The sequence below is a fragment of the Acipenser ruthenus genome, chromosome 13 (assembly GCF_902713425.1).
Source record: "Acipenser ruthenus chromosome 13, fAciRut3.2 maternal haplotype, whole genome shotgun sequence".
Lineage (NCBI taxonomy): Eukaryota > Metazoa > Chordata > Actinopteri > Acipenseriformes > Acipenseridae > Acipenser > Acipenser ruthenus.
Genome location: NC_081201.1, coordinates 36,546,710 through 36,569,006, shown reverse-complemented (window position 1 = coordinate 36,569,006; position 22,297 = coordinate 36,546,710). Strand labels below are relative to the sequence as shown.

The 22,297-nt window shown below is 40.3% G+C and overlaps 2 protein-coding genes across 2 annotated transcripts in view; one reads left to right on the top strand and one right to left on the bottom strand.

Moving 5' to 3' along the window:
- The window catches only part of LOC117418301 (catenin alpha-3-like), a 183,172-nt gene that overhangs the window by 70,816 nt on the left and 90,059 nt on the right, over positions 1-22,297 (bottom strand). Inside the window, exons 8-9 of the mRNA XM_034031216.3 lie at positions 4,545-4,625; positions 3,318-3,470 (exon numbers count right to left, since the gene is read on the bottom strand). Of these exons, the coding sequence (XP_033887107.1) occupies positions 3,318-3,470; positions 4,545-4,625 (234 nt within the window). The remainder of the gene's footprint in view (positions 1-3,317; positions 3,471-4,544; positions 4,626-22,297) is intronic.
- Positions 19,809-22,297, top strand: part of LOC117418302 (leucine-rich repeat transmembrane neuronal protein 3-like) — a 35,264-nt gene continuing 32,775 nt past the window's right edge. Inside the window, exons 1-2 of the mRNA XM_034031219.3 lie at positions 19,809-20,300; positions 20,755-22,289. Coding sequence (XP_033887110.1) covers positions 20,297-20,300; positions 20,755-22,289 — 1,539 coding nt within the window. The 5' untranslated portion in view covers positions 19,809-20,296. The remainder of the gene's footprint in view (positions 20,301-20,754; positions 22,290-22,297) is intronic.

The following is a 22,297-nucleotide window of genomic DNA, read 5'->3' as shown; positions in this document are numbered from 1 at the left end:
ATTTTTCAAACACACATTTATAACTTGCTAAGAATTTCACAGATATCCAAATCAGCTCTAAAAATATGAAACATCTACAGTATACTGTATAATGTATTTATTATGAACAATGAAAACAAGCTACTTACAAACTGCTAGATTATGTAGCCATTTTAGCATGAAACTAATGACTAAATAATTTAAGAACAGCTGGAGGGTAGTGTCTCTTCTGATCAAATGTCTGTGTTAGCAACGAAGACTTTAAGAAACATGCTATAACAAATGTAACCTTTACTAATATATGTCATAATTGATTTCCTGCAGCCATTTTTGCTAGGCACGTTCCTAGCATTTTATAATTTACCAGTCGACAGATACAATATTGTAATTATATGACTAAATGGTTCCAGTGTTGAGTAAACTTGGTTAAACAGAGCACAAAGCCTTTCATTTTAAAAGCAGCCATTGCTAACTATTAAATATTCTTCCAATAAACTTTTATTTGTGGATGAAAAGAAATACAAGTAAATGTGGGCCTTCAGAAACAATTGATGCTGTTGATCCACATAAATTAAGTAGACATAGTGTAATATAAATATCACCTGGAAGACCTCAGATGTTAAATACCCTTTGTGACCCATGTGTTTCTAAAACTGCATCTAATCAAATGACTAACCTAGTCATAGTTTCCATAGTTCATCCCACCTAAATAATATCCAATGTTTATTTCACACAAAATGATTTGAAAAGAACAATTTATCTAATGATGACCCGTTCCACTCATTGCCACCCAATAGAAGATCTTTGAGAGGTTTGGCCATGGCCAGTTATAAGACTACATAGAGCCTACAGTATTTTTAAGAATTGTCAATCAAGATTTCAACCTGCATTCTCAGCATTCTCAGCATTCTCAAGGACAGGAGAGACAATTGAAGACACAGGGATGAAAAAAAGTTGTTGTGTACACTCATTGTGTACAGTCTTCATTCTCAAAGACATTTACTCCAAATCATCATTAGCACAATATTTCCAGAAAGGAAAAACACATTTCCAAACCAGGAATAAACTCAGACATTTTATTTTAGGGCTTAATAGAAATCTTAAATTGGCATTTAAGAAAAAAAATGCAATTTGTATTTCCTAACATCACATCACACTAATGAGAATTTGAGTAAATAGCTTTAAGAATTTAGCCCAATTAAGTGGATGAAGGCTTATGACATGGTTGGTCATGCAATTCTCTTGAGAAGATTGTCATCTAACTGGAGATTCTGAATATATTTCATAAACAGCAAGCAATGTTACTTATCCAGTAATTAGGTTAAATTGTTTACACCTGTTGTAGATGCACATTAAAAATATGTTTGTTGTTCTAATAACACAAATTTATAAAGTGGGAGTTTTAGGGCTTGTTTGGTTATGTCTTCTAAATAAAATATTCCTATTGGTATTATCTTGGTGTCTTCTGAAGCTAATAAAAAAAGTACTTTTCAGTAAATCAGACATTTTTGGAAAACATTTTCTGTTCAATGAAACATTTGAAATTTGGAACACACTAATCCATAATATTTGATACATTTTTTCTTTGTATCAAATGAAATGTAAATCCCAAACACTGAGATAATAACCTGCATGGCCTTTCTGATTTACTATAGATTACATTTTGCAAGAGCTATTATTTTCTTCATCAAAACTGATGACACAAACAAGAAACATAAAATACAGTGATTGATGCTACCTCTTTAACTTTATACTGTGTCTTACTAGTATGTCATTTTCATGTTTTGTTTGTTAAAAATATAAAAGAAGCTGCATCACACTAAATGACCCCATAAATTGGTTTAAAAACAGATAGAATTCATCACTGGTATCTGACCAAAACCTAGAAGCATTTCTAGAAAATGTTTTTTGATGATTGCTTGTGAATTGTTAGACCTGTGGGTACAAGAGGGTTTCAGTCTCCAGTACAACTAATCCCTCACCTTTTACGGACATTAATTTAGATCATAAGAGGATGATATGGATAAGCTTGCCAAGCTGCTTCACTCTCAAGCTGTCTGAATCGGAGTGATTGACTGAGAGCTGTCTGAAAGCATCCAGTGTAAAAATGAAAGCATAGTGTTCTAGTTCCACAGTATTTTTGAACCCTCTACTGTTTTCAGAAGGATTTAAGAAATCCTCTGTGCCAGTTTGATATGTACAATTGTCTGAGATCAGAATAAACACACAGGCCCAGAAGAATTTTTTTTGAGGGGGGAAATGTTTAGAAGGCGGAACATATTGAATTTAAGCTTCATCTTTAAAGCCCTCCCCCCCCCGGTTGAAGAGGGGCAGTGTATTTAGCAGAAAATTCAGGTGATGTAACTTAATATTGACAAGATATAGTGAATTTTACTGTGAGTTTATATTGTAAATAAATGTTTTCTGTCACATCTGTGGAGGATTTTCACCATCAAAGTGACAACTATGTTGCTTCCAATCTCCTTCTTTTAAAATCAAAATCATAAACTTGACATGTCCTCCTCCCCTTTAAAGCTCAGATCCGAACATGGACTCATTTAGAAAAAGGAGTCAAGCTTTCAACCTGGTTTGCCTAAAACCAGGTAACTGAATACATGATAACACGTTTTCAAAGAAGATCCTTCTGGTTTAATATGACCTGTTGATGGAAATTGTCCTTGTTCAGACTGCCAGCATTTCTTTTGTTCCTCAGGCTTCTTTAAGCAAATACATTAAAGCTGTTTCTAACTATCCCAAAAGGTCCCCCTGACAGATCTTGTGTCAGGTAATAGACATGTAAACCCCCAGGCTGCTATTTTGTTGTTAGTGCGAGGGAAATAAATGACCATAACATCGTGAGATCAGCTTTGCACTGGGCACTTTGTACATGGCTTACATATGCTGTCAAATATAATTGGGGCCCCTAGGAATTAAGAACAGAAATGTCTTTTAAATGACATTGGTCATCTATTGCCATAAGTAACACAAAAGCACCTTTGAAATGGGAAGCGACACTGTCCTGCTTATTTTATCATGACACAAGGATTTAACTGCAACAAGATGGGATTTGCTGGAATGTGAATTAAAGGAAAACCAATGTGCTGTCTGAAAATAATATGAAAAAGTAGATCACCATGATCAATATCTTCTGTATAACATGGTATTATTATTATTATTATTATTATTATTATTATTATTATTATTATTATTATTATTGTTATTATTATTATTATTATTATTATTATTATTACTCGTAGTAATAGTCATTTTCTATTACTGCATTCCATGATTGTTTTGCAAAATGAACCCATCACTTCTGTGTTTGTCATTGCACTTACCTCCACAAGCTTGTTGGCATGCTCTCTAAATATTGCAGCATATTCTTTAATCTCTCTTTCTTTTCCATTTTTAGCCGCCTCAATGAGGACCAGAAGGGGGACGGTTGTGTCCAGGAAGGAATCCGAGACATGATCTATGATAGCCTTCCTTAGCTGCAAAGTGTCATATGATCATGTTTTACTCATCCAGTAGTATGTGCAAATGGAACAATAAAAACAAAACGCAAATATAAGAGAAGCAAACAGGCAGCTCCCTTTAAAAGGGAACAACATGAATCAGACCTTGCAGCCTTCAAACTTCTAAATATGGAGCACTGGCCATTCATATGTGGAAATATGAACAAAATGAAAGGCACAGCATAAATCATAAGGAATGAAACAGAAATTGGTGGTGAAACAATGTCTTAAGAAATAAATCAGGCATTGTTCAAGGGTCATTGCAGCTCTTCTGATGTTAATGAATTATCATACAAATTCAGAGAAATGTAGGTCTATATATATACATATATATGTGTGTGTGTGTGTGTGTGTGTGTGTGTGTGTGTGTGTGTGTGTGTGTGTGTTATGTTATGATGATTATTTGTGGTGAATAATTTTTTTAATGCATAGTTTTTTATAAAAGTGTGGTCATGTATACATAACTACAGTACCATAGCTTGGTGGTGCTTACTTAAGTTCTCTTAAAAAAACACAGTATTCTTGATCCATTCATTCCCTAATTAATCATATCAGACTCATAGGAGACACAGGGGTCTGTTGCATTGTCTACTTAAAGAAGCTTTCATTTTTTCAGCTGTAGTACATGTCATGGCAATTATTGCAACAAAAATATGAATTACATATAATGAAAGGATCTGAGGTGATGTATAAAAAAATGCAATTACAGTACTACAGTATTTACCAGTTTTGGAATGTGGCTTAAACACATTTGTGACCTGCTGGTATAGTTCTGTTTAAGACATTTACTTTATCTAAGTTACATAAAGACTATAAATTGACACAGTGAAGATATTTTGTTTTTCAGTATTGAACTGAACTACATATCTAACAGTAAGGGGCGTGTTGGTTAAAGCCCATAAGAATTTAATAGCTCTGCACTCCTTTTTTCTATTACATTTACTTAGGGATGCTTTTAGTTTTTAGTTCATACGTTTTTGTTAAGTGCCTTGGGATACCTTGGCATGATAAGGCGATTACATGTAAGTAAAAAAAGAAAGAGAAGCATACTTGTCTGCGAAGGTCTCTTGTCTTTTTGCACATATTATCGATGGCATTATTCAAAGGGTTGCTTCGTTCCTTCACACCAGCCTAAAATAAAAAATAAAAAGAGAATTATAATTTTTTAGAAATCCACTTTCAAACTTTTGAAACAGCATTGACAAACCTCATGCTGATCCAAAACATTTGCACAAGCCTGTAGATGCTCTAGTTATTCCTCCAGGACATTCTGAATGGAAGGTTGAGAGATAATGGTGGGACAAATAGTATTATTGTTCACGCTAAACAGTATCTTTATTTGTGTCACCTTGCTAATTCTCAAACAGGTGTACTAAAACACAGTTCAACTGCAGGTTAATGCAGACGTGATGATAACATTCTCCCAGTATGACTGCAATCAGTTAATGCAAAGTACAGGAGTTCAATAATCAAGAAAAATATATTTATAGTATGAGAATCATAGAATACAGTTGTATACTGAACTATAAAGCCAATGTTATCCAGAAACCAAAAAGCCACATGACAACAATATGGCAATATTTGGTATACAAATATGAAGTCGGCGTCCAAAACTGTTTATGAGTAGCCGCGACAGAAGATTTACAAAGACATACTGTATGAGCTCCACTCACAGGGATGCTTAATTAATAATAATACATGCACCTTTTTTAACCCTAATCAGGGCACTTGGGGTCCTTTTGGACCCCACCAGTACATTTTTTGCTGCCATTTTTTTTGTTCTAATAATTTACTCCTAGAACTGTGAGAAACTATACTCTTACAGTGTTCTTACTGCAACACATCCTTTAAGTCCTGATTTCAAGAGTGACCTTTGTACTGTTGATTTGATAGACAACGACACCTGTGCCTTCTGCCAGTTCTGTTGTCAATTCAATGCTTGTCCTCTTTCTATTCCGTAAGGATATTATCTTCAAGTATTGCTCATCCTTGCTAGCTTTTTGGGTCTTCCAGTCCTGGTTTTGTAAATTACAGATGATTTTTCTCTGTACTTGTTGATTATGCTTTGGATACCACAGCTTTTTCACAGTGATGCGAGCTATTTCACTCACTTTTTTTCCTTCTTTATGCAAGTCAAGGTTGTTATAATGGTAGAAAACACTAGTGGAGGCTTTAAGTAAATTGTTGATGCTCATAATGCATCACAGTAAAATGCAACATGTGCAAGACTTTTGCACAGCAGTGTATATTTTTTACATTTTTTTTCTTATTAAGGGCATGAAATGCAAAATAATTTTTGCTGCACAACAAAGGTAACTTTATTTGCTAAGTTTCTCTTTATATTGATTTGCATATTTTGTAACAGAAAATTACCATTAGATAGTATCTAATGAATAATGAAACTTTTGGTGAATTTTGTATTCCCTCTGCATGTTGCCTGCATATTTTGCTGCAGGCTCTCAGTCATAATTTTATTAGCTGAAAGTGCGCCACTGATGTTACGCACATAATATGATTATTTTATCTGTTAATTTAATTTTGTAAAGCGTGCTCCCTTGAAAAACTTTCCATTTGATTCTTGTTGTTAATAGTGTTTTGGAAAAATTAAAGTTTGAAATGTTGCTCATCAAGTTGATTATTTATGAAATGCATTTAAATTAAATTAAGTGACGGGTTGTGAACTGCTATGATAGACTAAAAATGGCATTGCTTACAGTCATAATGACGTAAAATATAACATTGATGATATAATAGTTTCTGATAGCTTCTCAAAGCCCCTTATTGCAAAACAAAAATAAGACATTAAAAACTAAATCAATGCCATTAAAAATTACAAGGTATACGACAATATAAACAGACAGATTCAAATGTTGTTTGGAGGTAAAACAGACAAACAGCGCTCAGTAACAGCTCATTATCCCTCCCACATGTCCCTATGGCAGCAGCACTGACATAAAATTCCCAGCAACAGAGAAGCTTATCACAACCACTGACTACATATTTATGTCTAGTCAATCAAAATGAATGTTGGTTTGGGGAAAGGTTTTAATCAGAAGCCATGTTGGTGACATTGCTTTGACATTTAGGGATTTCAGTTCAGATTGTTCATAACAGATTCTGAGTTAAGTAAAGACAATGATAGCTCAAAATCCAATCATGCAGATATCTGGTCCCCTTTTAGACAAGTGACTATCTGCTTGCCCACCGTGGTGTAAGATGCATTGCCATGTTGCTTGGAGACAGGAAGCCCAGCTGTCTCTTTTCACAGGATGCAAAGTTTAATTGAATCAGGGCTCACGCAATGGTGTTTGATGGCAGTGTAAATGTAATTAATTAATATAGAAAACAGAATGTGTGAATTATGTACATCTCCAGGAAAAGAAAATATTTTGATGACACTAAAGGTATTGACGCATAGCTTAATGTTTCATTTCTACTGGGGAACAATTAATTCACCTCTCCATTAATGTTTACTGTGATAATGAAAGCATGTAGTGTAGCAGGTTGTCCTGCACTTTGCTGCAGGTGATGTGAGGCAGCTGAACGCAGCCAAATGCAGCCAGCATGGGGGACCTGAACGCCACCATGGTCAAAAAAAAAAACCCAGCACGGTCTACTACATCTCAGATCTATTACTTCACATATATACTGTAGATGTGGTACTGGCTCTTTAAAGTGCAATTTAAAACAATACATACTGTACATGGTATACCACATGTGGCAAACATGCATAAATATTACAATCCATATGTAGCTGTTGTCCTGAAAGTATTTTTTCAGATTTGTTGCCTGTGGAAATTGTAAACTCAAAGGTTTAAACTTAAACTGCTGTCTTGCATCATTGAATATTGTACCACTGCATGAAACACCGCTACTCAGGGGATCTGTTGCACACCAGGTGCATCAACCAAATAACACCCACACAGGCTCAGCTGCACTGGCTGCCTGCAATGGAGATTAAAAAGGTCTGCTATTGTCTTACAGTACAAGGTCTCAACATGGTCTGGGTCCAGGATATCCTGTATCTGAACTATTTATACATTTGAAGCACATTGCATTGCTGTCCAGTCTGATTCCTTTTACTGGGTGCTTGGTTGTTTAGATACTTTACTCACATGTTACAAATCCTAGGAACATAAAGGAAGCCCCTTCGTTAAGCTCAAAACTGGTGTACTTTGGAATATCAGACGTTGCCTAGTGTGCTCGCTCTCCATGGGGGTAAAGCACATTGCGAGAGCTGCTGTGAAATTATATGTTTCAGTTGTGGTGGAAGAGAACACTTATATTTATTCAGATTTTTAAATAGTTATTTCAAACTTTTTTTTTTTCTGAAAATAACATAAGCCAAGTTCTAGCGAGAACAAATCTGGAAAGCATTCTTAGAACACAAAGATTGGTTTTAGACTGATGAGCAACCGAGCATAAAATCAAGGTCTTACACTAAACTTGGAATCTGGTGTAGTTTTAGTTACATAACTTTTTTCAAAATAACTACCTTAGCTTACAGTACCACTTCAGGCACGATAGCAGAGCATGGTTGTCTTAACTCATAGCATAAGTTATATCCAAGTTAAATGTGTCTAAAAGGAACCAGGGTGGAAACCCATTTGTAAGTGATCAACTGCTAATCTGAAATGTGTTGAAATATGTATTTTGTTTGTGTAGTTTTTTTTAGGACTTTGGTTTTTGAAAAGGATATGCATTAAACAGGCCATGCTACTTGGAGTAAAATATGAACATACTGTATACATAAAATATGAATATTCCTTTGAAACGAAGACCCAGCTTCCCAATTTTTCAATACGGATAATGGAATACTTTTGAAAATGATCTACTCTATGTGACATTTTTTACAATCATTTGAATCAATTCCATTAACGTCAAAACCTTTTAACAACGCTAGTTTTATATTCTTCCCCTTCAACCTCACAGAAATGTTGTGTAAGTAATGTTGGGTCAGAAAAAAAAAACTGTTTATATAGATCTATTTTTGTTTCCTTTCACAGAAATCAGTAATCCTTGCTAAAATAAACATCAGCTCACATAGCGTCCAAGCGGGCTGGGTACTATATTATACATTGGAAGGCTTGTCAGGTATAGCCTACACAAATAAGTTAACGTCATGATAAAGTTAAGGACCACAAAAATGTTCTCAAAGGTAGATAACAGCCTTAAACATCAGTAAAGCAATTTCTAGTACCATCCTTTCCCTTAAAAATCAGAGAACAAAAAAACAGTATAAAAGGTAATAGGAATGTAATATTATTATACTACTGTGACATGGTAGCCATCTGCCATGTGGGTTTGTGCATTCACTGTTGAGTGACAGGCAGGCGATTGTGACGGAGGTTGAAGTTGATACGCCCCACAGACGAACAGGATTTGTTTACATACACAGCATCAACAATTTACTCAAACAGCTCACATGGCACTACCAGCAATGGTAGCGCACTGAGGACATTCACAGGGATGTACGTAAAGCAAAATAAAACACTGTACAAAAACTATAAAATAAAAGATGCCGTGAAAACTGCATGCGCTACTCTAATACACGGAGGTCCCGCTTATTCACCTCGCTATACTTTATGGGGATCCACCTTCCTTAAACTAATCTTTATTCTTGTATAGAACAAAAAAACCCGACTCCAGCGACACACCCAGTTTTGGCTTCTTCTTTGGGCTCCAATCCTGGTTCATCGTCATGGCAATCGGAGGATTTCAGCAAGGTATTTCAGTCTCTATGTCAGGGTAGCGTGGACGATCTTCAGCCTGTCGGCTTATGGCATTGCAGCTGCCCTGAGGTGAATAAATGGGACCTTTTTTATACCCGATGCCCCCTGGAACACACCAGCCTGCTGATTAGATTCCACACCTGGTAATCACACACAGCAGACAGGCTCTCTCAGGAGCGTCAGGTACTTCATTAATCAATTACAATAATTACAATAAATGTAGACACATTTTACACAATACTGTTTACAATATATACACACAAAACCCACTCTTCATGTGCAGAGCTCCTGCCCTGCCACAGCTGCACTTTCAGGTTCAGAGGCAATTCTGGCAAAGTGTGCTAGATTTGTAAATGGCTCTGACAGCATGAAGCAAGGATAATACTTTAATTTGGGACAGTTATAGCATTATATATCCAATCTACACAGCTAAGTGTCTGACAGTCAAGAACAGCTGTGCATATTGTAACCGCCCCCCCCCCCCCCCCCCGTTCCCCCAGATAACCACTCTGCAGCTTATTCTTTCCCCAGGCAGTCTACAGGTTAATTATTTATTGTATTTGTATAACCTCAATCTAGAATTGTGTACATCATGTTTTTTTTTATTATTATTATTATTATTATTATTATTATTATTATTATTATTATTATTAATCACTGCAAGAAGTTATTTTTTAAATATATAGAATAAGGTATTATCAAAAAGCAATTACTAGTTATGTAAGTTACAGAGTATGTGCCCAAAGACAAAAAATAACAAAAGTAATCTCTGTGAACAGATGGGAGATGCTGTAGTTTACAATTTGTGAGATTGTGAGAAACCTGAATTCTATCCTGTCTTTATTACAACGAAAAGATATTACTTTATTAGGGTAAACAATATTATAAGTAAATATTCTGAAAAGTGAACGCATGCTTACCGCTGTGTATTTCAGAAATGTAACACTTTTTTGGAAAATCTGAATGCACAGATTGATTGGAAACTTATTTATTAACAAGTGACCTATTGGGAACAATGACTGTATTCCAGTGAATCATATTTTGTTCATCAACATGCTTAATCAAAAACTAATTTACCAGTTATTTTTGCTGGTTGTGTATTACAGAGGAACACATAATCTGTTTAGATCATAGTACTAGTGCCCCAGTTTAAAAGTATGTTAATTTAAATTTGGGCCTATGTAATGTAATGTAATGTACTGTACGTAAGGTTCAACTCCCTAAGAAATGGCTTTCACTGTGCCTTTTAGTTTATTGTGATGTCACGTGAAGACTGCTCTCCATGGAGATAAGAAAAGTACATGCCTGCTTCCTCTTAGTGTCTCTGTATACTGTGCTGAGCCAAAAGCAGCCCAGGAAAGTGCCAGCTGTACAGAAACATTGCAGCTGGACAAGTGTGTCTCTTTGTTAATTAAAAACAGCCTTAAAAATACCAAGCTGCATTATATGTCAAACACTGGAGTACTATCAAAATAAAATGTTGTACACACTGTACAGAAAGATGTAGAGCGATGCCACTAACAGATTAAACTGACAGAAACTGTCCTTTTTTTTTTTTTTTAGAAATAAGTACGTTTTGACTTTCATATAGTAACTACATGCAGTACTTATTACAAACCATACGATAATTAACACGCAATTTAAGGTCAAGTTGCTCCTGTAAAAATCCCAAATGTAATTTTGTCCTCACCAAAGTCAAGGGGCAATAATGTCACTGTCTCTGCATCTATCAACATGAAGCAAATAAAACATTTTTCAAACAGCCATTGTGTCCTTGAGATTTCTTTCTTTTGTCTATACAGGCAACACTGGCAACAATTACACTTTATTCTTGCCTCCATGGTGGTTGTGTTCATCTCATATTTAAGCACTATGAGGAGCCATGCTACAAGAACTGGTCATGCATGTGTTGTGCTACATGGAGATTATAAGAATAAAGAATAACACAGAATGGTATTCTTCCATTGTTTATTTGATGTACTCCTTGATTTGGTATCTTAGCTTTCTTTGAAAGGTGTCAGGCGAGACGTGGAAAATGACAGAAGAGAAAGTTGATCTGACAAGAAATGGTCAGCTAAACTAGTGCATGTATTTAATCTGGGTATTTACTTCAATATAATACATGTTGCTATAGTGCCCATGTTGTTTATACAAGCTTCCTTATGGTCAGTTAATCTACACAAACTAGAGACATTTTAAAATCCCGCATTCAATTTTCAAAATGTTGTGAAGTATGAAGTTGCACGGTCTTTGTTCTTCATACAAGTGAGAGTACTGCATGTTTCATACACGTCTAAGGCAGTAAAAAAGGCCAGACACCGCAGGTTGACTGATTTCATTGATGTTGCAAGCTGTAGCACCAACATGATGTGCTTCTGACATGCAATTACCGATTCAACTTTCCACTCAAATCATAAACTTCACGTTAAGTTAGGGAAAACATGGCACAGGGTCAGGGTAAACAAAAACAGTATTTTCAGGGTAAGAATTCTGTATTTAGAAAGCTGTAGCTATCAATAAGTAGAAAGACATTTCTTGTTTTTCATATATATATATATATATATATATATATATATATATATATATATATATATATATATATATATATATATTTGTTTCATATATAAAATAATTGAAACCTGTAAACCATCTGTAAACCATAATTGTGGCCACATGTGCTTTGGATTTGCTCTGAGACTTGTTTGTGTCAGTTCTGGATCTAGAATAATTGGCATACACCCACTGCAGCACAGTCTTTTGAATACATGTGAAGTGTTTATTTCTAATTGGCATGCCCTTGTGCAGTAAGTGTCACAAATGAACGATGCAATCTGACCAATAACCAGGCATACATCCTTAACCACTGGCACTACAGCTAATTTAAAGTTGGAGGCTGGGTACTTCCGAGCTGAACTAACATAGATTGCCAAGAAACTGTCATTCTGAATTCAAAATGGTGTCTTTGGAGCACGATGAGTTCTGTCATTTAAAATAACTATGCCAGTGTTCCAAGTGTTTACAGTGACCTGTTTGAAGCAGCCCCTGTGTAATAGCACTGATAGGGCTGTATGTATAAAAGTATGTTCTTATATCAATGCTATTAAAAAATTAATAATCATATGTGGCCCTTTTTTAAAACAATAGTCAATTACCCCCACAACACACACACACACACACACACACACACACACACACACATCATAATAGGTGCTGTAACTGTACATATGACCATTTGACTGTATTATTTATATTTATATCGCCACTTCACTCACTGTTTTTAGTATTCCTTCAAAATGTCTTACATTGGCCACTACTGAAACAAGACTGAATTATACATCACAGGGAGGTTAAAAACTAAATAACAGTGTTACAATTTTGGGCTGTATGTCTAAAGGTTGTTCACATCATGGGGTTTGGGGATGAAATCATAGCGCTTTTATTTTCTATTTAACTTACCTTTGATGCATAAACCTGGAAGTAACATAGTTAGAAGTAATAAACCAGGAAACATCCCTGGAGTCACACCACCATGAAGCAAGCTTAAGTGATACATACAAAGAAGATATGAATAGATGAATGTTTATTCATCCAACGTAAGGTAACTATATTCAAATTACATGAATATTAAATGAAGAACTGACAGATATGCAAATATAATTTTCGTTGACTGAGCAGACACAAAGGCAAAGGCAATGTGAAAGCCATAAGCCTAATTTATAAATCTCCTTAACCTAAATAAACATGTACAGTAAGTATCATGAAAAGATGTATTTAATTAAAAAAAAAACTTGTATATATATTGTGGCGGAGTGTCCCGCCCCTATTTATTATTATTTGTATTTTTGTTTGCGGCGCGGGTAAAAGCGCCGCGTCTTTTATTATTATTTAAAAACCCCGTGAGGATGCATGGCTGATCAGCTACTGATTACTTAAATAGCTGACAGTCATGCATCCTTACCAAACGCGTGCAGACTCTGGCCGGGGGATAATAAGATAATTACCAACTAGTTAATCCCTCGGCCAGAGTATATAAACCTGCAGCTCTCTGCACTTGATGTTGGGGTGTTGGAGTAGAGAGTACGGGGAGCGGAGAGAAGGAATAATATTTAAAAAACAATTGCTAATACGTGCTGGATAATCCAGCACGGCACTTACTTGTTTGTTTATTTATTCGTTTGGCCCTCGTGCCCTTTTGTTTGTATTTTGTTTAAATATTTTGTTTGTTTGTTATTAAATACGCTGAGTGCTTTTGCACTCAGTTTCACCCGCCCATCCACTGTTTGGAGTCAGTTACTTCCTGGTCCGTGACGTCATCCACCACACCACTGCGAGCCAGACTGTCATATATGGTGTCCTGCGTGGGACAAAACAAACGCCTCCAATAGCCGGACCAGGAAAGAAAAGCTCGTTTTTTTTTGTTCGTTTTTTTTTTCAAAGTGTTTTTGTGTGTTTTTTGGGGGAAAAAAAAAAAAAAAAAAAAAATATGGGAAGAAGCGGACGGAGGAAGCAGCAGCTACAGCAGCGTGGGGCCGGTCGCAGGTCCCACTGTAGCTCAACCATGCTGGACGTCTGCCCTACCTGCTTGAAAGGTGAGGAGTGGTGCTTCGCTGTTGGGGAAGTGGGTCACATTGCACCCGACCAACCCCCTCCATGGCAGGAGAAAGAGGAGCCAGAGCGTCCAGTGAGGGAGGACCTGCATCCTCCAAAGAGGACGAATGCACTCTCCTCTGAGGGAGTCTGGGACTGGCTGGTGGAGCCGGGGAGGGATTATGAGGAAGCCCTCCCTGCAGTGATCAACCTCCTGTGGGCAAGAGATGGGGAGCGCTGGGAGGCCTGGGAACAACAACACCACCCAGCTTCCCTCCCAGACATCGCAGCCATGGTGTTCAACTACCTGGCTGCGGATATGGGAGAGACCCTGCTGCTGCCATCTCCAGCACAAAAGGGAGAGGAGCCATCGCTGCCGTCTCCAGCGCCAGAGGGAGAGGAGCCATCGCTGCCGTCTCCAGCGCCAGAGGGAGAGGAGCCATCGCTGCCGTCTCCAGCGCCAGAGGGAGAGGAGCCATCGCTGCCGTCTCCAGCGCCAGAGGGAGAGGAGCCATCGCTGCCGTCTCCAGCGCCAGAGGGAGAGGAGCCATCGCTGCCGTCTCCAGCATCAGAGGGAGAGGAGCCATCGCTGCTGTCTCCAGCGCCAGAGGGAGAGGAGCCATCGCTGCCGTCTCCAGCGCCAGAGGGAGAGGAGCCATCGCTGCCGTCTCCAGCGCCAGAGGGAGAGGAGCCATCGCTGCCGTCTCCAGCATCAGAGGGAGAGGAGCCATCGCTGCCGTCTCCAGCGCCAGAGGGAGAGGAGCCATCGCTGCCGTCTCCAGCATCAGAGGGAGAGGAGCCATCGCTGCCGTCTCCAGCGCCAGAGGGAGAGGAGCCATCGCTGCCGTCTCCAGCATCAGAGGGAGAGGAGCCATCGCTACCGTCTCCAGCATCAGAGGGAGAGGAGCCATCGCTACCGTCTCCAGCATCAGAGGGAGAGGAGCCATCGCTACCGTCTCCAGCATCAGAGGGAGAGGAGCCATCGCTACCGTCTCCAGCATCAGAGGGAGAGGAGCCATCGCTACCGTCTCCACCAGCAGAGGGAGAATGCCTGCTGGTTTCGCCTCCACAGCCTGGGGAGGAGCCCGAACGTCCTACGCCCGAGTGGGAGGAGCCCGAACGTCCTACGCCCGAGTGGGAGGAGCCCGAACGTCCTACGCCCGAGTGGGAGGAGCCCGAACGTCCTACGCCCGAGTGGGAGGAGCCCGAACGTCCTACGCCCGAGTGGGAGGAGCCCGAACGTCCTACGCCCGAGTGGGAGGAGCCCGAACGTCCTACGCCCAAGAGGGGGGAGTCGGTGCGTCCACAGCCCAAGAGGGAGGAGTCGGTGCGTCCACAGCCCAAGAGGGAGGAGTCGGCGCGTCCACAGCCCAAAGAGGGGGGAGTCGGTGCGTCCATAGCCCAAGAGGTGGAAGTCTGCGCTTCCACAGCCTTAGGACCCAAGCTGCAGTCCCAAGAGCCAGAAGGGGAGGAGTTACAGGCTCAACCCCCTGAATTTTTCTGGGGGGGAGAAGGGCAGGATGCTGGTGTTCCCCAGCAGCCTCTATTTATGCTGCTGAAGGGAGCACGGCACACACCAGCCCAGCCCCCACAGCAGAGGGAGCCAGCACCGCCACAGCCTCCCTCTGAGTGGCCAGCATCCGCCCCATCGCCTCTGCCTCCACCACCACCAGGAGCAGAGCAGCAGGAGCTGCCTCTGTCTCCACCACCACCAGGAGCAGAGCAGCAGGAGCTGCTTCTGTCTCCACCATCACCAGGAGCAGAGCAGCAAGAGCTGCCTCTGCCTCCGCCACCTCCACCAGCAGAGGGTGAATGCCTGCTGGTTCCACATCCACCGTCGTGGGAGGACTGCTTGCCCCTCCCACCTCCACCAGCAGAGGGTGAATGCCTGCTGGTTCCGCCTCCACCGTCGTGGGAGGACTGCTTGCCCCTCCCACCTCCACCAGCAGAGGGTGAATGCCTGCTGGTTCTGCCTCAACCGTCGTGGGAGGACTGCTTGCCCCTCCCACCTCCACCAGCAGAGGGTGAATACCTGCTGGTTCCGCCTCAGCCGCCGTGGGAGGACTGCTTGCCACTCCCAGCTCCACCAGCAGAGGGTAAATACCTGCTGGTTCCGTCTCAGCCGCTGTGGGAGGACTGCTTTCCCCTCCCACCATCGCCATTGCCTGGGGATGGCTGTTCTGCATCGCCTGGGGCTGCCTTTTGTTCTCCACAGGACACAGGGTACGAGGGAGAAGTGGAGCTCCCGCTGCCGCCTCCATGGCCAGGGGCTCCCCTCCCGAGTTCGCCTTCCGGGGGTCCGCTGCTGCTGCCGTCGCCTTCCGAGGGTCCGCTGCTGCTGCCGTCGCCTTCCGAGGGTCCGCTGCTGCTGCCGTCGCCTTCCGAGGGTCCGCTGCTGCTGCCGTCGCCTTCCGAGGGTCCGCTGCTGCTGCCGTCGCCTTCCGAGGGTCCGCTGCTGCTGCCGTCGCCTGGGGTCGCCAGGGATCCTGCTTCGCCTGGGGTCGTCGAGGGTCCGGCTTCGCCTAGGGTCACCGGGGATCCTGCTTCGCCTGGGGTCGTCGAGGGTCCGGCTTTGCCTGGGGTCGCCAGGGATCCTGCTTCGCCTGGGGTCGTCGAGGGTCCGGCTTCACCTGGGGTCGCCAGGGATCCTGCTTCGCCTGGGGTCGCTACACGATGGCCGGAGCTCCATGAAAGGGAGCTGCCAGAAATGAAGAAAGGGGGGGAGGTCAGGAGACCAGCTCCCCCAGCCGCACTTTCGCGGCTGGAGATCATGTGGTCGGAGCCCCACGGAGGGGAACTGCCGGCCATGAGGAAGGGGGGAGAGGTCAGGAGACCAGCTCCCCCAGCCGCACTTTCGCGGCAGGATAGAGTGTGGCGGGAGCCCCGGAAGAGGGAGCTGCCGGCCACGAAGAATGGGGGGGTGCCAGAGATTCCATCATGGCCACCCCCCAGAAGTAACTTGCTTCCCCCTCTTCCGGGACTTTAAGACTGAGGGGGGAGGTGGCCGTTGGGGCCATGTGTGCTGCGCACAAGGGGGGGCATGTGTGGCGGAGTGTCCCGCCCCTATTTATTATTATTTGTATTTTTGTTTGCGGCGCGGGTAAAAGCGCCGCGTCTTTTATTATTATTTAAAAACCCCGTGAGGATGCATGGCTGATCAGCTACTGATTACTTAAATAGCTGACAGTCATGCATCCTTACCAAACGCGTGCAGACTCTGGCCGGGGGATAATAAGATAATTACCAACTAGTTAATCCCTCGGCCAGAGTATATAAACCTGCAGCTCTCTGCACTTGATGTTGGGGTGTTGGAGTAGAGAGTACGGGGAGCGGAGAGAAGGAATAATATTTAAAAAACAATTGCTAATACGTGCTGGATAATCCAGCACGGCACTTACTTGTTTGTTTATTTATTCGTTTGGCCCTCGTGCCCTTTTGTTTGTATTTTGTTTAAATATTTTGTTTGTTTGTTATTAAATACGCTGAGTGCTTTTGCACTCAGTTTCACCCGCCCATCCACTGTTTGGAGTCAGTTACTTCCTGGTCCGTGACGTCATCCACCACACCACTGCGAGCCAGACTGTCACATATATATATATATATATATATATATATATATATATATATATATATATATATATATATATACAGCCCATAGTCTGTACTGTATGTTGAACTTGCCTGAGAGGCAAGCTTGGCATAACTAATTAAACTCACTGTAGTTTTTGTTTTTTTTTAGTTGCACTTGCTAAACTTCTAATACAGGACTACCAAGATCCCTCATGTTTCACTGTTCTGTAATTCAGTCTTGGGATTACATTAATAGGTAGTTAAATGTGGTTATTCTTTCTTTTACTCAGTCAGAACTATCATCCTTTAAGACTTGATGATCTATCAGGCCCCTGCTCTATCAGGCCCCTGGGAGTTCTCCAGGTGTCAACCTTTGATTCACTTGATCTTTCCCCAGCATGCTGGTCACATGCTATCTCCCTTGTCCCAGTTTTATTATAAAGTGTCCCACTCCTATAATATGAATCAAAGGGCAATCCATCAGTGCTCACTTGAGTACAGCTAAAGTATACAAGAAGAACAAAAACAAAAGTAAGCCATAAAATTCTTGTTTATGTTTAATTAGATTAAGCTTTAGAAGTGTCTTGTATGTATATTATGTATGTATGCATATCTGTATGTATATTAGGTCCATGATTCTTTTGTTGGATTTAGCCTGCCTGCTCTACATAACTGTAGGGTGCACAATAATCCAATCTCTGTAATGATTTGCGTCTGCCAATTTGGAAAAATTGCGCAGTCTATTTGTGAAAAACAGGCATACAGATGGAAATCATAGGTTTGCAGTGCTTCAAGTCTTTTTGGAACCAGGCTTAATCTATATGCAAATATAAACTTAAGAAGCATTGTAATCTGTTTGTATCTACATATACATACAGGATAAATGGAGACAGGGGTAGTGGATAACCAGAACTGTGTTGTTGTGAAAGATTCATGGCACTGGAGTTAGACATTGCCCCAGGACCAGACTTTCAAATTGGTACATAACGTTTTGCTAAATAGATACAGTAGGATTACACCAAAAGCTGGCTCCTATATATATATATATATATATATATATATATATATAAGCTCTTTAATCTCAGCGATGAGTCCCACAGAGGAAATACAGGGGAATTAGGCAGTTGGGTTTGTTGCTTAGAAACCAATGTACAGTATGTATTTTCAACTATAAATATGGTACATACAGGTACATAGTTTTGTACAGAGTTAACAACGTATATTTAAAGCAGCAGTTTCTCTGCTGTTATTCAGTAAATACATTTGTGTAATCATTTTATTTATTAAAGTGGCTGTTTTCACAGGAAGGTTATTTGGTCCTGGCTAAAAGCATGAAGCGTCCTAGAGGTTTTACCACTCAAACATGACTGGTGTTTTGGTGATGGTGTCTTTTTATAATCTGTCTACAATGGAATACCATTTTTATTAAACATTGGATAACTTCTAAGCTGTGCATTCAGAATACACAAACAAAGCAGACATTGAAGAAAATGTTAAACTGCTCCTAACCTATGACTTATTTAATTTAATAAGGTCAAAAAATTATGGATAGCATAGTTTCATAGTAAAAATTATCCAAGAGAATGCCTCTAGCACATTTATATAAAAAAAACCTTTAATATTATGTAATTTTATCAGAATCAGAAGAGTGACCAAATATGGTATTAACTTAGTTCTGTTATGTTTTTTTTCCAGAACCTTCCAACACTGACAACTAGATAAAACAATAGGATAATCACATACAAATAATGGAATGTTCTAATATGAACATGCATTCAGTGTACATCTTATAAATATGATCGGTATACAGATACAGACATAAACAATGTCTACGTTTATTTGGTTTCAATCACCTACTTTGTTCTGCTAGCTAGCGAATCCCTAACCAATGCTGACAGGCATTTTGCATATTAATGAAGTACTGTACAACACTTTTAGGGATTAAATGTTAATCACATTTAAAATGAAATCAGATTAGACATGACTATCTGGATGACCTCGAAATGACATAACATTAAACACATGTGGTTAATTTTACTGAACCATATACAAGCTGCACGTTAATTACACATACTTTTTTTGTAACAATACAATATGTACATTTTGCATTAATGAAAAGCTTATAAATCAGTCAGATGTTATTAGGTAAAAGAATTAACCCGAAAATGCAGATTTTATGCACATACGTAATAAATTGGTGACAATGCATATAGTGGGCCTATATAGTATCTGAAACTCTTTTTAAGCCTGTCAGATTACTTTTTTTTATGTATCCCTGCAGAAATCGTGCTCATCCAGGATAAAATAACGCAGGATAAGATCTGTGCACATGCTGGTGTTATTATTCACCACTGGGGGCAGAAGGACTCAAGACTGCATTTCAGTGAAACCAAAGCAACAGTCTGGGAAGCTATCAGAATGAGAAAGAGTGTTAGAGTGCGCATCACTTTCCATTCACTGCTGCTTGTCTGCTTTTGTGCACGCATTTCTCTGCTTCCACAGAATCAGATGCTACTATGGGAACTTCTGTGCTGTGGGGTACAGGGCACGAACAAAGAGAGCTGAATGCTGGCTGAAGGACATGCTGGAGGAAAAAAAAGTCTTGCGCTGCTGATGCTGCTTCTTAAATGTACAAATGAAACACTGCAATGTCCATGAAGTGCAAATCACCTAGAAGAAGCTTAACCCTTTGCTGCAAGCAGTGATGTTTTGTATTTTTCTTTATGGGTATGCCTGTCAGGACATTCGAGGAGTAATGTTCCAAGAACTGTTTGCCTCTCGAGGGAGCCAGTTTGTATTCCTGGGTGTCAGCAAGCACTGATTTCCTATGGTGGCACCGACACAGCCTGGCATACTTGTGGCATAGTGAACAAAAACTGAAAAAGCTAAGGACAGCCCTACAAAAGTCAAAGGATGGGTAAGTTTTGTCGATTCCTGTTTGATATTCCTTTTAATATTTGGTAACATGCTCAAATGCTTTGCATGCTAAAAGCTGTTATTTAAATATAAAATATGATATGCTGTGAATTGTAATTAATATATATATATATATATATATATATATATATATATATCTGAGAATGGGATTGAAGATGTAACATTTGACATTTTTTTATTGAAAGCTGAAAAAAATGAATATCTGCACTGTATACACTGCTATATCAGATTTTAGTACAATTTACTTACTGAGCAGAGCAGATCAGTTGCAGTAGAAACTGAGCATTACAGTGCTTGGATTATATAGGTTCTACTGCAATAACATGGCAAATATATTTAGTCACAATAATAATAATAATGATAATTTAAAAAAAGAAGAAAAAAAAAATGGAACATTATATTACAGTGCCATTTTCTGTTTTTATCTTTTACAGGTTTCAATGCAATTAGGTTACTAAGCAGATCAGCTGCAGTGCTAGTGATAGTTCCTACTGTACTACTGACAGTGCTTTCCTCTGCTGAACGTGGATGCCCCAAGGGCTGTAGGTGTGAAGGCAAAATGATCTACTGTGAATCGCAAAAGCTGCAAGAAATTCCCCAAGGCATTTCTGGAGGTTGCTTGGGCCTCTCGCTGCGTTACAACAGCCTGCAAAAACTAAAATTCAATCAGTTTAAAGGACTGAATCAGCTCACTTGGCTTTATCTAGACCATAACCACATCAGCAATATTGATGAAGATGCCTTCAATGGGATACACAGATTGAAGGAGCTCATCCTGAGCTCCAACAAAATCACTCGCTTGCTAAATAACACGTTCCGACCAGTGACTAACATACGTAATTTGGATATATCCTATAATCAGTTGACTTCTTTGGGCTCGGAGCAGTTCAGAGGCTTAAGGAAACTCCAGAGCTTGCACCTGCGATCCAACTCTCTCCGAAACATCCCTGTAAGGATTTTCCAGGATTGTCGCAACCTGGAGTTTTTGGACATGGGCTACAACCGGATAAGAAGTTTAGCACGGAATGTATTCGCAGGCTTGATCCGACTAAAGGAGCTCCATCTGGAACATAATCAGTTTTCCAAGCTAAATCTCGCTCTGTTTCCCCGTCTGGTCAGTCTACAGTTTCTCTACCTGCAGTGGAATAAGATCAGTGTCATCGGTCAAACTATGTCCTGGACATGGAGCTCCTTACAAAAGCTTGACCTGTCTGGCAATGAAATCGAAGCTTTCAGTGGACCGAGTGTTTTCCAATGTGTGCCTAACCTCCAGACCCTCAACCTGGATTCCAACAAGCTAACGTTTATTGGACAGGAGATTCTGGATTCCTGGATTTCCCTCAACACCATAAGCCTCACAGGGAATATATGGGAATGTAGCCAAAACATTTGCTCATTGGTAAACTGGTTAAAAAGTTTCCGTGGTTGGAGGGATAATAATGTCATCTGTGCCAGCCCAAAGGACCTGCAAGGGGTGAATGTGATGCAGGCAGTCAGAAATTACAGCATTTGTGGTAAAAGTACTTTTGAAAAATTGGATACAAAAGACCTGGTCAGGCCCACATATAAACCCAAACCCACTAGGCCGAAACAGGAAAGCAAGCAGCAGGTTCCTTTTATGCCTACAACTAGTGTACCTGATTCCAGTTCTGATGCTGACCACGAAACAGAGCATATCTCTTTTCATAAAATCATTGCAGGGAGTGTCGCACTTTTCCTTTCAGTGCTTGTGATCCTGCTTGTGATTTATGTGTCTTGGAAGCGTTATCCTGCCAGTATGAAGCAACTGCAGCAGCGGTCTCTGATGCAAAGACGCAGGAAAAAGAAACGGCAATCGCTGAAGCAAATGACTCCCACCACACAGGAATATTATGTTGATTATAAGCCAACAAACACTGAAACGAGTGAGATGCTGCTGAATGGAACAGGACCCTGCACATTTACCAAATCTGGCTCCAGGGAATGTGAGGTATGAAC